The 15,765-nt window shown below is 31.8% G+C and overlaps 1 protein-coding gene across 3 annotated transcripts; it reads right to left on the bottom strand.

Annotated features, from left to right (window-relative positions):
• Nucleotides 1-6,935: 6,935 nt before the first annotated feature.
• Nucleotides 6,936-10,046, bottom strand: LOC108450186 (transcription factor BIM2-like). Of its 3 annotated transcripts, none has more exons than XM_017747698.2 (7): nucleotides 9,633-10,045; nucleotides 9,332-9,416; nucleotides 8,720-8,789; nucleotides 8,476-8,571; nucleotides 7,779-8,164; nucleotides 7,385-7,511; nucleotides 6,936-7,271 (listed from the first exon to the last, which is right to left on the bottom strand). In XM_017747698.2, exons 1-7 carry the CDS (start codon nucleotides 9,754-9,756, stop codon nucleotides 7,176-7,178), a joined length of 984 nt encoding a protein of 327 aa, XP_017603187.1. In that variant the 5' UTR covers nucleotides 9,757-10,045; the 3' UTR covers nucleotides 6,936-7,175. The 3 variants fall into 3 exon arrangements, with proteins under 3 accessions (XP_017603187.1, XP_017603189.1, XP_052885012.1); XM_053029052.1 differs by having other exon boundaries at nucleotides 7,051-7,271; nucleotides 7,385-7,480; nucleotides 9,633-10,046; XM_017747700.2 differs by lacking the exon at nucleotides 8,476-8,571.
• Between the last annotated feature and the right edge of the window lie 5,719 nt (nucleotides 10,047-15,765).

Consider the following 15,765-nt stretch of genomic DNA (forward strand, 5'->3'; position numbering starts at 1 on the left):
CTTTTCTTTATGATCTTCATCATCTTTTGGCAATTTGGGACAATTACGAATAAAATGATCAGTTAATCCACATCTATAACAGGCTCCTATTTTTCCTCTATACTCACCAAGGTGATATTTCCCGCAATATCTACATTTAGGCTTCAAAGTATTTTATACACTACCCACACTATCAACTAGTCTAGTAGGTACCCTGAAATCATGTTGAATCATCTTGTTTTTATTCGAATGTTCAGGCACTGAGATAGTTCGGCTAAAATCATCTTTAGTCTTTTTCGTTGGTGATACCGAAAATGACTTGGAAGAACCTCTCTTGTGAAATTCTCGATTCCGCCGATCCTGTTGTATCTTACGGTTGTACACTCCTTCCATTTTCTGTGTACGATCGGTCAAAACAACAAATTCTCGTATTTCATTACCTCCGATCATCATTCGAATTTCATCATTCAGACTATCTTCAAATTGCATACACATTTCTTCTTCAGTAGGCACCATTTCTCGAGCATATTAACTAAGATACAAAAATTCTCTCTCATATTTAGCTACTGATCTATTTCCCTGATGTAACTCAAGAAATTATCTTTTTTTCTTATCCAAATACCTTTTTTTTACATATTTCTTTTTAAACTCGATTTGGAAAAATTCCCAGGAAATTTTCTCCTTCGACACCACAGCTATTATTGTCGACCACTAGCTATACACTTCCTCTTTTAATAATGAAACAGAACATCTAAAAAAACCGTTATTATATTTTGAAGCTAGTACTCAGTTTTAACCTAATCATCCTCTGATCTACCTTGAAATTCTTCAGCACCACACTTTCTAAATTTCTCGATCGGAGCACATTTATTAGGTTCAATCACTAGAGGAGGTAGAGGTGCAACTGAAGGTACAACAGGTGGTACAATAGAAGGTGGAAGTTGCTGAGCCGGATCTCTTTCTTATAAAAATTCACTAAACCACTGGTTTATATACCCAAAGAACATATTTTTAAGTTCATGTTCCTGAGTCGAAGAGATCGGGACATTACTACTCATCCCATGTTCAGAAGTCTGTACTTTACTGTTAACTTCATCATTGTCAGCACGTTCAGATCCGTTTGACATCTTTACAATCTATAAAAAAACAAAGGTTAGATCAGATCATATACATCACACTATCACAGATTTATATGGCATGTAATTCTATACATTTTATATGTTACGTTTAGGCCAAGAATTGACTAAACCGTAACTCTGATACCACTAAATGTAACACCCCTAACCTGTATCTGTCACCGAAATAAGGTTACAGAACATTACCGGAGTTTACATATCAATAAATAGATATTTCGTATAATATAACATTCATGTACGAAACCAATTGAAATTAAACATATTGTCCATTATACGAGCCCTTGGGACCCAAAATACATATTAGAAACAATTCGGGACTAAGTCAGGAACTTAGAAAATTTTTCAGAATTTTTCAAAAGTTTCAACACTGCAGAGGTTACACGGCAGTGTCCAGCCTGTGTCTGTACCCGTGTAACTCTCTGACTTGGGTCATACGGCCAAGTCACTAGCCCGTGTGCCAGGCCGTGTGAGCATACTGACTTGTATTCTTAAAAGATACAGGAGACAAACGGCCGTGTCACTTGGCTGTGTGTCACACACAGCTGAGACACACGCCCGTGTCACTTGGCTGTGTGTCACACACAGCTGAGACACACGCCCGTGTCTCTACCCATGTGGACGAAAATAGGCCATTTTCTAAGTCACATTTCTCACCAAAATTGATACCAACCTAGCTTCAACAAATTGCACATCAACAAGCCATAACAATGTATTCAACACAAGCTAAAATTGTGTCTTAAACATGTATTATCACCATATACAACCAATATGCCATTAAGTACCTTAAATGATAACTTTAAAAAAAAATGTTCAAACTTACCTAATTATTTACCCAAGTTACCAAAGTTCACTATAATTCAATTACATACATACATATAACACTCATACTCATATCACAATATACCTCATTCTCATACCAATATGTAAGTTGGTTATTTAAACAAAATATCTATCATAGTACTTTCACAAGTCAAGCCTTGACTAAACTATACAAAAACCTATACATGCCATATAAACCATATTGAACATTTCAAAAACTGTCGGAATAAGCTAGATAGTGTGCCTTGAGTGTTTATCCGATCGTCCAACCTTTCGAAAATCTATAAGGACATTAAATAATGCAAAATAAGCTTAATTAAGCTTAGTAAGTTCGACGAAATAAATAAAAATCTTACCGAACTAACTATAATAAATCAAATAATAAAAATCATTCACGATGACTCCCTGTCAATCACAACTTCAACCGATGAATACATCCATTTTCAGGTCGATACATAATTCACCTTACCAAATCTTTCCCAAATTGAAGAATGACTTACGGATAAGAGTACATCGTCAACAAAAACTCATAAGAGCTGGGCCTCCCAAATATGCCAACAGAAGTTCGAAAGCTGAACAGAAGCTCGTAAGAGCTGAACAGAAGCTTGTAAGAGCTGAACATAAAGTAAAACACGAGATTTCGCAACAAATGTTGAACCCCGGTTTACTTGGGAAAAATGCCATTGTCTCCTCTAATACCATCATACACCAAAATATGGATGTACTCAAATCTCGCGTTCCATTCAAACCGAAATCCAATTCAATATTATAATTCCAAAAATAATTCAATTCCAACAATAGAATAAATAATAATACCATTTATAAATTTATACAAAATATTAAATTTTTTAACCGTACAAACTTACTTGGACTGAATTGTAGCAATTGCAAAAGTTTAGAGACTATTCTGCTATTTTTCTTTTTCACTAGTTTCCACAGGATCTTGATCTAAAATATAAAATTACTCATTAATTAGCATATATTTCACTTCCAATTCATTTCACAGTTAATAATCTTTTATTTTTTGAATTTACACAACTACCCCAAACTTTTACAATTTTTTGCAATTTAATCCTTTAATTTGTTAATCTATCAAATTAACTCATTGTCCTCAATCAATAATTTATTCAAATATTCTAAGCCATTATACAACCCCTAATAAACCAAAAATTCACTATCAAACCCTAATATTTTAACCTTTTCACAATTTAATCATAAAATCAATATTTAACAAAATCACTTTACAAAATCATCATACAGCACAATCAAAGCTCTAAATCCATTTTATTCATCGAAAACATCTAATATTCATCAATAGTAACTTCCAAAAGTTTTAATAACATCAAAAACTAAGGTAAGATTTTGTTGGACCTAATTGTAACAATCTCAAAAACATAAAAATTAAGTAAGAATTGAACTCACATGAAGCAAAAATATGAAGAACCAGCTTAAGCTCTCTCCTATGCCTGTTTTTGAACCGAAATTGAAGATGAATTCAATTGAAACTTTTAGAATTTTCTATTTGTTTGTTTTAATTTTACTTAAATTACCATTTTGCCATTGAATGGCTTTATTTTATTATTTTCTCTCCTTATGCCACCTTATCTTTTTATTTTAGATATAATTGTTTCTTAAGTCCTCCCTCTTTTATTCATCAAGCCATTTAATCGTTTAATTATTATAACTAACAAGTTTTGTACCTTTTCAATTTAGCCCTTTTAATTAATTAATTAATTATCAAAACGTTAAAATTTTTTCAACAAAATTTAATATCATCTTCTTGACAGTCAGTAAATATTTATAAAAATATTTATGGCTCAGTTTATAAAAATGAGATCCCGATATCTCACTTTCTAAAACTAGTACTTTACCTAATAAATCATTATAAAACACAAATTACCAATTCAGAAACCTTTTTAATACTATATTTGACTCGTAAATATTAAATAATAAATTTACGAGCTTACTCACCGAATTTGGTGGCGTCGAACCACTATTTCTGACACCACTGAAAAATCGGGCTGTTACGTATTTTCTCATGGATTCTTTTACAATAAAGTCGTCATGATTTTAATAGAATTATAATTGGGTTGGGAAGATTATTTAACTGAAAACATATTAAGAAGTTTATTTTGGGAAATAGAAAAATAAATATTAAGTTGGATCAAATTATAAAGTATTGGGTTAAAAGTTCAGGAAGTGCTTGTAATTGAATTCGATATAGGTGAGGCCCAAAAGCCTCTCATGTTAAAAAGGGTGCACGACAAACCCTAGTAATAGTAATTAGGGTTGTTGCCGCCTATACTTCTAGTTAGACCAGGAGTTCGTTTTTCTAGTTGAAATAAACTTCTACAATTTAACAAGGGTTTTACCTTATTTCTCTATAAATTTATGACACCAGTAGGGCTATTTACACACAACTTTAAGATATTGTTACTCTGCTGAAAAATAGAGAGAATTTATTCTCAACTATTGAATCTATTTTTTGGAATAACAAATTCTGTCAGTTTTTATTTGAGAAGAGATTTTTCGTTTTCACACTTCAACAAAGAAAACTAATTTTGATTCAGTGTTTGATTCCAATTGTTCAAGCCCACACTTAAAGCAGTTTGTGGTACAAGAATAGTAGAGAAAATCATTTGGTTAAAAGCCGAAAACAACAAGGATCTATCTATCCGAAAACACATGTGCAAATTCAGTCTAGGGTTTATTGCTACAAATATCATAAATCGAGTTAGTTTTCAAAATTTTTATTTTTTGTTGTGCAAGAAAACCATTTTCGAACTAAATTTTTTCTAGCGTGATTATGGTCTCAAACTTATGTATGGGGTTTATAGAACATCCTCTTCCGGTATCATGAAACTTGAACCCGTGACTGCATAACCACTGTCAACTAGAAGCCCTATTTATAATTCAAACAGTGACCGTATAAGCACCGTGAACTTGGAGGTTGAGTTGCAATGCGATGGGCTTCTAAGGTAATGGTTCCATCCCAATACGATAGATGAAACATGTGAGTCTCCGAGCACTATCACATGATCGTGAATTCAAATATACCTGAAAACTATCATAATATCTACCTCAAACACAAACACAAACACAAGTAAATCTTTCTCTCCAAATTTCCAACATCAAAAAAAAATGCATTTTCTATTTATCTCTCCAAAATCAGTTTATTTCTTTAAATATCACAAAAATCGACTTAAAACCCAATTTTTTTTTCAAAACCGGCATATACTTCAAATTTACCCATGTAAGATAATAAGAAAAATGTTTTGACTTTGTGAAAATAAACAAGTGAGACAGACTACTTATAAATTTTAGGGTTAGAATTCTATTAAGGTTTTTAACAGGACCTCGACTCTCATCAATGTCGAAAACAATTTAAATTCATGAATTTTTTTTTTCATTTTCAAAAGAAATTGTTTACAGATTAATAATATATAAACGATTACAATTTAGATTTTTAAAATCATTGTCATTATTCTAATGGACACAAGACATACAGCTAAACTCAATACTGATGCGTATAGAGATATCTGTTCAAAAAAAAAAAAAGTACTCCAAGATTTAGCTTCCCCATAAACATCTTTAAATATATTGCATTATTGAAATTGAAGAAAAAAACAACTTGTTTGTGTTGTTTTTGCACAATGATGTAAACTAATTTAATTGGTTCAATCTAGACAAGTCGTGAAATATGATATTAAGTTTTGAAGGGTTTAATTAAAATTTTTAAAAATTTAGAGGTGTTAAATTAAACATTTTTTTTGAAATTTATTGAGAATTTTCAAAATTTAAAGAGATTTAACTAAAATTTTTAATTTTTTGGAAAAATCAATTTTTTAAAAAATAAGGAATTAATTAAAATTTTCAAAATTTTCATAAAGGTTAGAATTTCCAAAAAATTTGAGAAGGCCTAAAATTTGAAAAACTTAATAACAATTTGGATATGTTGTCATCTAAAAGATATATGTCATAATTTTGAGTAATTATTTGGTACACTATTAATTTACCCTATTTATTATGTCTTTTATTGAGTTGGTGTCACCTATCAACTGGGTCTCAATTTAGTTAGGAAATTTTAAAAAATTATTTTATTTGCAAAATAAGTTATATGATTATGTTGATATTTTTATTTTTTATATTTTTTAAGTAATTATTCGTAATGAGATTTGAACCAAGGTCATCATGCCTACAAATCCTTTTTCATTTACCAATTAAATTAAAGCAACTTTTAATTTTTATATGAAATTTTGATAAGCATATCTGTGTTCTAGTATATATTTGTATGTCTATACTATTTATTAAGCCTTTTGTTGAGTTTGTGTTACCCATCAACTAAGTTCTAACTCAGTTAGAAAATTACCAAAAATCATTTTATTTTCAAAGTAAATTATATGATTATATGAATGTTTTATCTTTTATATTTTTATATATTAATAAAAAAAGTGTCTATAAAGAAATTTGAACTAAGGAAATCATGGTTGTAAAACCTTTTCATTAACTATTTAAACTAAAGTTTTTATGTGAAACTTTAATAAATATATTTGTGTTTTAATTACTTATATATTTGTGTATCTATACTTCTATCTAAGCTTCTAACTCAATTAGTGTCACGAGTTAACTAAACACTAATTCAGTTAGAAGTCTTTCCGTAATTAAAATAAATTATATTAATCTTTTTATTTTAGCAAACCTCAATAAAATATGAATATATTGAAATTTGAACCTATATCTACTAAATTGATAGCACATAATAAAAGGTTCATTTTTATTTTAATACGCATAATTTACTACCTCTATATCTATACTGTTATTTATAACGTGTTAGTATAATTAATTAGTTTAAAAAATTACTTGATTTCTAAATTTCCAAATCCACCATCCATATTCAACCCAATTAAAACAAACAGTTGAATCTTTGATTAAAAAGCATGAATCGCGTATCAATGATTAAATGCTGGAAAGCAAGTAAGGTTATATACCAAACATGGAGAATTGGATAAAAATATAAATTTATATATTTAAAACAATATGAATGATACATCCATCCATGATAATAGAGGTCAAACATTGACATCCCCTCAACAGAAACCTGAGGAACCACTCCATATAGATAGATAACATCATGGGGACTGCTCATATTAAAAATGCATGCATATACATTAACCAAATGAAGCTTAAAAAATGACACAAGGAATAACCCAACAGAAGCCAAAAATTCTCAACTTGCTCATCTCATTTCTTCATCCGCTTTTGAGCATGATCGGATTCCTCTCCGTTGCTCACATCTCTATGATGGGTCATTGCCTGAAATGGGGCACTCTGTGGATCCTGTCAAAATATTGAAAACGATTTTGCTCTGTATCTTGACTAATTTCTCTAGAAAACCCTATAACGGAGATCAACCAACATGAAGTGGCCAAGATCTTTTGTTTCAGTCATACCTTAGCCGATGTTCCTGATGTTAGCCCTCTATTAGCATGCTTTCCGAGATCGATCTGAACAGCGATGTTGGCCTGTGACAGATCCAAACCCGCACTCTGCAGTGCTTGTGTCAGAGAGTTCAATAACCTGGTCAAAACCAGAATCCATAAACATTATCAATTTATACTTCAGCACCCTAAACCTAACGCGATTTTAAGCTGGAAAGTATTATATCCTATCCCCAAACAATGGCAAAAAGATCCATATGATAAGCGTTTGGGCCTCAAATGTTATAGAAGCCATTGCTGTATGTGGAACAACTATTGCTGATGTAAACTATCAGAACAATTCATATTATATTCATCAACATGAGCAGTGATGTAAAAGTTTGCAAGTGGGCGGGAAATCGCATACCCTTCGGAGTAGACACTTGAGATGTTAATTGTTCCTCCTTCAATAGTCAGATCTTCCTGTTGGTTCACTGTATCATTGCCAATAAAGCACTCAGTCGGTTGAGCCTCAGAGACTGGTCTCTGAAGGGGATGCACAAGCATATTATCACCTCGGATGGGAAGAGGCATTCCCCTGCTTCCCAACTCTGGTTGCTGATCCATAGCTTTGGACATAGTGTCTCTGACAGGATCAGATTCTACAGGATTTTGTGCACTTGCGATCACCGTGGGATTGATATTGATGTTATTCTCATTGAACTTCCCGGCAAATGCTGACCCCGGATCAGAACCATTTTTAACAGCTTGTTGTTGACCGACAAAACTCTGAACACGCCAGTGACTATTTCTCTACAATAAAGTAAGCAAAATCTTCAATACCATGTAACTTACTAACACAAGCAATTAACACTTTGAAAATAAATAATATAGTCCCGAGATTAAATGGATGTAAAAGAAAAATCCAGTGTTAAGCCCAGTCAAATATCATGTACATCATTAACAAGCTAAATCGAATTCCCCATAAGTAATTAGCCCAGTAAAATATCATGCACATCAAACATACCCATACTAGTATCTGAGAAACCTGAGTCCGGACAACATAGTTTTAAACTGCAAATTAACTGCTAAACCCCGTAGATAGAAAGCATACAAGATCCTACCCATGGCATTAATTTTGCGGGCTCAGAATTCCATTCCTGGTATGAACCCTCATATTTTTTAACCTTCTCCTGTAAATATTGGACATACTCTATCACCTGCAAAAGAACATTGATCTGATATCTGACAAGATTTTCAAGCAGAATAGTCTTTATGAAGTAAACGGAAGTTTTTGATGCAAAATCAACGATATTGGATGTGCATAAAATATTTGAAAGTTTAGGATTTCCCAGATTCACAATCTACCTCTAGCAGGAATGAAGCCGTATCTCTTTTTTGATCGGTGTTCGGAATTATATCTCTCAATACTTGAAACCTAAAAGGCATCAGAAAGCTTATCAGTATTACTATTCACTTAGTAAAGCGAGCATCATCGATTCACAACCTCTCTTGAATCCATAATAAAGCTGCAGTAATTCGACAACATTTAAATTCCGATTCCAAGCCTTTTACATACAACAAGTACTTAAATTCATAGCAAGGAAAGGGACAAGCAAACACTCTTCAATCCACTATCGTTTCTCACCATCACATAACCAACAGCATGTTAATTTCTGGTGCCATTTCAAGTTAAAACACTTTATAAACTAAACTCGACCGTTCTTTTAAATCAGTTCATACCGCAGTCTTTGACAAATGTTCAGTTTGTTAACTAGATAATCCACTTTCTTTTCAATCATCAAAATTTCCACAAAGTAAACCAAAGCTAATAAAGTTAGTCAGCCTATCCCAAGCCATTTACATGCAATTTATGACTTTTAACTCGATAAATATAGAATTACTTAAAGGGTATGACTAAAAACTTCCAGTTTAAAAAATACAATGAAATTCAAACTGGAAGAAATGAAAAGAAGATACCTTTCATTAATCTTGCTCCTCCTCCTCTGCTCGGTAACCGAGTGTTTCGATCGTATAGCATTAGCCTTATCACTGTTCTTCCCACCTGCTTCCAAATAACCAGAAAAAAAATGTAAATACAAAACAAACCCAGAAATCAGGTATCAAAGAATACCCAGATTTCAAAATTCAACAAAACCCATTAACAAAAAATCTTTAATCTTCTAGAAAAAACAGTGATAATAGAGAAGAAAAGGAAAGGAGGGGATCTGGGTTTTTTTTTTTTGGGGGGGGTAAAGAGTGGGATCCAAATTAATATTACCTTTGTTGGAGTTGTTAATGGCGTTTCCGGACATAATTTGATTAGAAGATGAGCCTTGTTTTTTGGAACCAAACTCTTCGTCCTCGTACTCTTCTTCCTCTTGACTTTGCTTTCCTGTTCTCATTTATTTTCCTTCTCCGGATGACAAAAACAAAGGACCAAAAATATTATGAAAAAAAAAATAACCCAAAAATGGGGAGATCGAAAAAGAAGGATGATTGGATGGTTTGATAGAAAAAGTGAAGGAATTGGAGAGAATGGGAAGGGGGAAAAAATGGGGTTTCTTGGTTGGTTGGTTCCCGGCGAGAACAGCAGTGGAGAAAGAAATGTGATGTGGATGAGTTCATGGATGTCCCGTGAGGCTTACTTCAATTGGGCATTAAATTTTGTACTACTGCCCGGAGATAAATATAGGATAATTATTTGTAGTAATTGAGCCGAATGTAAGATATTTGATTTGTTTTTCTTTTTTACTTAACTCACATATTAGTATCTAAATTATAATTCTTTTCTTTTGATATTTAAATGGTTTTTTATTTATTTTGGAAATCATTATAGTTCATCGCCCATGATAATAAATAATTATGGTTTCAGGTATTTTTAAAGAGGTAAATAATTAATTATAAAATGTATTTTATTAAATTTCTAAATTTTATTATTAAGAAATGATGTGAGCAATCATCATTTCATTCCTCGTGATTGGTATTTAATTTTATTATTAAAATGTATCTAATTTTTTTAAATTGATGCCTTTATTAGTTAAATCTTATTTTAAAAAAGTAAAAATATGTTATAAGTCTATGAGGGTGTTGGGTAAATTTAGTTTTGAGCTTTTGTAGTTGATTTGTGCACAAATAGAGAATTGAGTAGTCAAATTATCTTATTGTAGTGTTTGGTAAATGGAGGTTTGTAAGGGTTTGTTGAGCTAAGACCTCCAAAATAAAAAAAAAAAGTTGGGATGCCCAGCTTTTTTCACAGTTAATTGGGAATGAGATATGTAGAAAGATCTATCTGATCATGCTTACTCAAAAATTACAAATTTATGAAATATGCTACTTGACAAATTTATTCAAAAGTGTGACATAATTATCACTAATTTACATATTAAGAACATGACATAATTATCACTTTGAAAATATAGTTTACAAGTATATTTATATCTGTTAATATTTATCAATTTCTATAAGCTTAATATTCGCAAATAAGGAATTTAAGAATTTTGTTTATTTAAAATTTAAAAATATTCACTAATAGATTTCTATAATGGATGTTTTAAACTAAAATATTATAAACAAATAAATACTTAAAAATAAAATGTGTAATGCCCTTATTTTTTATTTTACGTATATAAACTTTCAATATCATTAAGTTTTACTAAACACTTTTAAATAAATATTTAATAGAATAAGTTGGTCAAACTAGTCACTGCAATCAACAACTAGCCAATTGACAAACAAGGCCTTTATAATCTTCACAAATTTAGAATTTAATTTATGTTCATTTATTTTTAGGAACTTAGTCCGTCTACTTTTCAAATTTTAAAAGTTAAACTATTAACATTGAAAAAGTTAATACTATTAATTTTAGCAAAAAGAAAAGAAAAGTAAAAGTACATAAATTGAAAAAGTTAACAAAAAATAGAAGTAAAAAGACATCAACCAATTTAACAAAAAATAGTATTAACAAGTGGACATAAATTTTGAAATCAAAAGTAAAAAATTAAAATCCTTGAAATAAAAGTATAAAAATAAAATAAAAATTAAAATCCTTGAAATAAAAGTATAAAACTAAATTCTAAATTTGTGAATAGTACAAAGACCTAAGACACATTTTAATATATATATATATATTTAAAAAGACTTAACCCACAAATTAATTCCTAAACTATAACATTTTTCCTAAATTAGTTCCTAATTTTTTTTGTCACAAGTAATACCAAAACTATTCTTCCGTAACTCATTTTACACCAAAATGTTATATTCATTTAAAAAATCTATCCAATAATAAACTTTCATGTCATATAAACTTTAAAAAGATAATTTTTAATTCTTTTATATTATTTTACATTATTTTTCTCTCTTTATTTTTTATATATTTTCTTTTTTCTTATTTTTATAATGTTTGACAATGCTACCAATGCTCAAATTCGCTCTCTCTCGAGGTTGAGACTTTGGCATTTAATTTTATTATCGAACTTTATCGCTTGCTTGATTGACCTAACGTGATTGAAAATGTTCTTTCATGGATTGTTAGAATTAAGTGACCCAAATTCTTATTTAAATAAAATACGATGGAAAATAAAATAAAAGTAAAATCCATATAGAACTAGACTTCTTTTATTTTATTTTAGAATAAGGTTTTTAAACCTTATTAAACTCCATCTATTTTATATTGATTAGGATAAGGTGTTTCAATCCTACGAGAATATGGCTTTGCAAGCCTATAAATAGACATAGTCTATTCCTCTTGTATTAGAGTAAAAATTTTTCGACATAGTGAATTTTCTTCTCCTCTGCCGTGGTTTTTTCCGAAAGGGTTTCACGTAAAATTTATGTGTTCTTTATTTTTATTTATTTTATTCTATTTTATTTTTCACAAAGTGGTATCGAGCGTCCGGGTTATTCATCTCGATCACGGTAATGGCATGGCGAAATTAAGCAAAGAGGACTTCTTAATGGGCAAGGAATTTGCAAACCGAATTTCATGAGCCTTGTGTTTTGGGAAGCAAAGAGTTCGATTCACTAGAGGAATCCATAACACGAAGGAAACGTTGGAGTATATCCATTACGATCGTGGGGTAGTCCAGAGTGCCTTGAGAGGTGGAGCTAATTATATGCTAACCTTTATTGATGATTTTTCCAGAAAAGTTTGGGCGTTCTTCCGAAGCGAAGCGATGTGTTTTCCACATTTAAGTCTTGGAAAATTATGATTGAAAAAGCAGACGGAAAAGCAGATAAAATACCTCCGTGCAGACAATGGCTTAGAGTTACGCTCGATGAGTTTAATAGATTGTGCAAGTCGAAGGATCATGAGACACTTGACGATTCGTCATACTCCACAACAAAAGCGGCGTTGCGAGCGAATGAACGAACGATCATGGAGAAGGTTCGATGTATGTTGTCAAATGCCAACTTACCGAAGTCATTTTGGGCGACGACCTCTCTCGCATGTTTTTGATCAACCGATCTCCATCCGTTGCCATTGAGAAAAGACTCCACAAGAGGTATGGTGCGTAATCCTGCTAATTATTCGATTTAAAGATTTTTGGGTGTCTGCGTATGCTCATGTTGATAATGGAAAATTGGAACCGAGATCCATTAAATCGTTTTTCTTGGTTATAAAGTGGTGTAAAGGCTATAAGTTATGGTGTCACGAAAATAGAAAAGTTGTGATTAGCGAGAGATGTTGTTTTGATGAAACGCTATGCTACCTAACTTATCTCTTAAAGACTCTTCCAATAAAGAAAACTAAAAGCGGTGGAGCATCGATTAATCTGAATCAACTCCTCAAGCCAAGACAAAAAATTGAGAATAGAGTTGCTTCTTCACCGCAATACTCTATCGCCAAAAACAGGACAAGAAGAGAAATTAAACCTCCAAAGAAGTATGCCGAGGTTGATCTAGTTGCTTATGCTTTAAATGTGGTGAAGATATAGATGCGAATCAAGAGCCATTTAATTATTCGAGGCGATTAGTGTGAAGACTCGAGAAAAGTGGATGTTTGCTATGCAAGAGGAGATGGAATCACTCCACAAAAGCAGAACATGGGATCTTGTAAAACTTCCTAAAGGTAAAAAGGCTATTCGTTGTAAATGGGTGTTTAAAAGAAAGAAGGGACTCCGGAGTTGAAGAACCCGGATATAAAGCAAGGCTTGTTGCAAAGGGTTACAGATCAAATTCGAGAGTGGACTTCACAGATGTGTTCTCTCCGGTTGTTAAGCATAGTTCGATTCGAGCTTTGCTTGGTATTGTGGCCATGCATGATTTGGAGCTTGAGCGGTTAGATGTAAAAGCGCATTTTTGCATGGAGAACTTGAGGAAGATATTTACATGCAACAACCGGAGGGTTTTATAGTCTCGTAAAAAGAGGACTATGTTTGCTTCTGAAAAAGTCCCTTTACGGTTTGAAACAGATCACCAAGACAATTGGTACAAGAGGTTTGATTCCTTTATGACTTCTCATGATTTCAAAAGAAGTAGTTTTGACAGTTGTGTCTACTTTAAGAAAAAGCATGATGGTTCTTTTGTGTATCTACTTCTTTATGTTGATGACATGTTGATAGCAAAGAAAAGATAAAAGAGAGATAAGAAAGGTTAAAGCCCAACTAAGTGAAGAATTTGAGATGAAAGATTTAGGACCAGCAAAGAAGATACTTGGTATGGAGATTCTCGAGAGATAGAAAAGCAAGTAAATTGTACCTAAGTCGGAAGGGGTACATTGAGAAAGTTCTTTGCGAGTTCAATATGCAGAGTGCTAAGCTGTTAGTACTCCTTTAGCGACCATTTCGGACTTTCATCGGCCTTATCTCCTCAATCGATAATGAGATTGAGTACATGTCACATGTTCCATACTCTAGTGCGATGGGATCTCTCATGTATGCTATGGTTTGTTCACGTCCGATTTATCATATGCGATCGGTCGATTAGCGATACATGGCGAATCTGGTAAAGAACAACGGAAAGCGATTCGGTGGATTTTAAGATACTTACGAGGCACTACTAATGTTTGCTTACAGTTTGGAAGAACTAAAGATGGAGTTATAGGGTATGTTGATGCTGATTTTCTTGGAGACCTTGATAGAAGAAGATCTCTCACAGTTACGTCTTTACAATCGGAGGTTGTGCAATTAGTTGGAAAGCCACTTTGCAAACTACGATCGCTTTGTCTACCACTGAAATTTGAGTACATGGCGATTCTTGAGGCTTGTAAAGAAGCTATTTGGTTGAAGGACTATTTAGTGAACTCAATGAAGACCTTCAAATCAGCACGATATTTTGTGACAATCAGTGCCATCTTTCTTACAAAAGATCAAATGTTTCATGAGAGAACAAAACACATTGATATTCGGTATCATTTTGTTCGTGATATTATTGCTCGTGGTGATATTGTTGTGAGCAAAATTAGCACTCATGAAAATCCTGCAGATATGATGACTAAGTCACTTCCTATAACCAAGTTTGAGCATTGCTTAGACTTGGTTGGTGTTCATTGTTGAAGTTAAACCCTTAAGGGTTTTGGAAGAGGTGAAGAACTTGTTTATTGAAAGTTCGCGATGAAGAACTTGTTCATTGAGAATTTGTGTCAAGGTGGAGATTGTTAGAATTAAGTGACCCAAATTCTTATTTAAATAAAATACGATGGAAAATAAAATAAAAGTAAAATCCATATAGAACTAGACTTCTTTTATTTTATTTTAGAATAAGGTTTTAAACCTTATTAAACTCCATCTATTTTATATTGATTAGGATAAGGTGTTTCAATCCTACTAGAATATGGCTTTGCAAGCCTATAAATAGACATAGTCTATTCCTCTTGTATTAGAGTAAAAAATTTTTCGACATAGTGAATTTTCTTCTCCTCTGCCCGTGGTTTTTTTCCCGAAAGGGTTTCCACGTAAAATTTATGTGTTCTTTATTTTTATTTATTTTATTCTATTTTATTTTTCACATGGATAAAAACCGATGTTTTTAAAACCAAACTGACTGTTCAAATTAGATGGATCGGGAACTAGTTGAGGTACTAATTCGAAGATAGAAGTTGAATTGATTGACCTACGAACCAATATAGACCGGTTGAATTAGTTCATTCTATTTTTAAATTATTTTTTTTTATTTTTATTTTGATGAATTTTTAGTAATTTATTTGATCGAGTCAAACGAACCTATCAAACCAAGAACTAATGACCTAATCAGTTCGACCATCAGTTCGATTTTGAAAATCTTAATCAAAACCATGAAACCTAAGATGAGAGGAAGAAGAAATAAAAAGAATAAAGTAAAAAGAAATATATAGAGAGAGAGAGAAAAAATAGTTTTATTTTTTTGTTGCTAATTGGTTATCTTTTTCCTTTTTTCTTTTTTTTTTAAATAGACTTAAAATTTTGACTAATGGTTGAACTAACAAAGGTACGAAC

This window comes from Gossypium arboreum, chromosome 5 (genome assembly GCF_025698485.1).
Source record: "Gossypium arboreum isolate Shixiya-1 chromosome 5, ASM2569848v2, whole genome shotgun sequence".
Taxonomy (NCBI): domain Eukaryota; kingdom Viridiplantae; phylum Streptophyta; class Magnoliopsida; order Malvales; family Malvaceae; genus Gossypium; species Gossypium arboreum.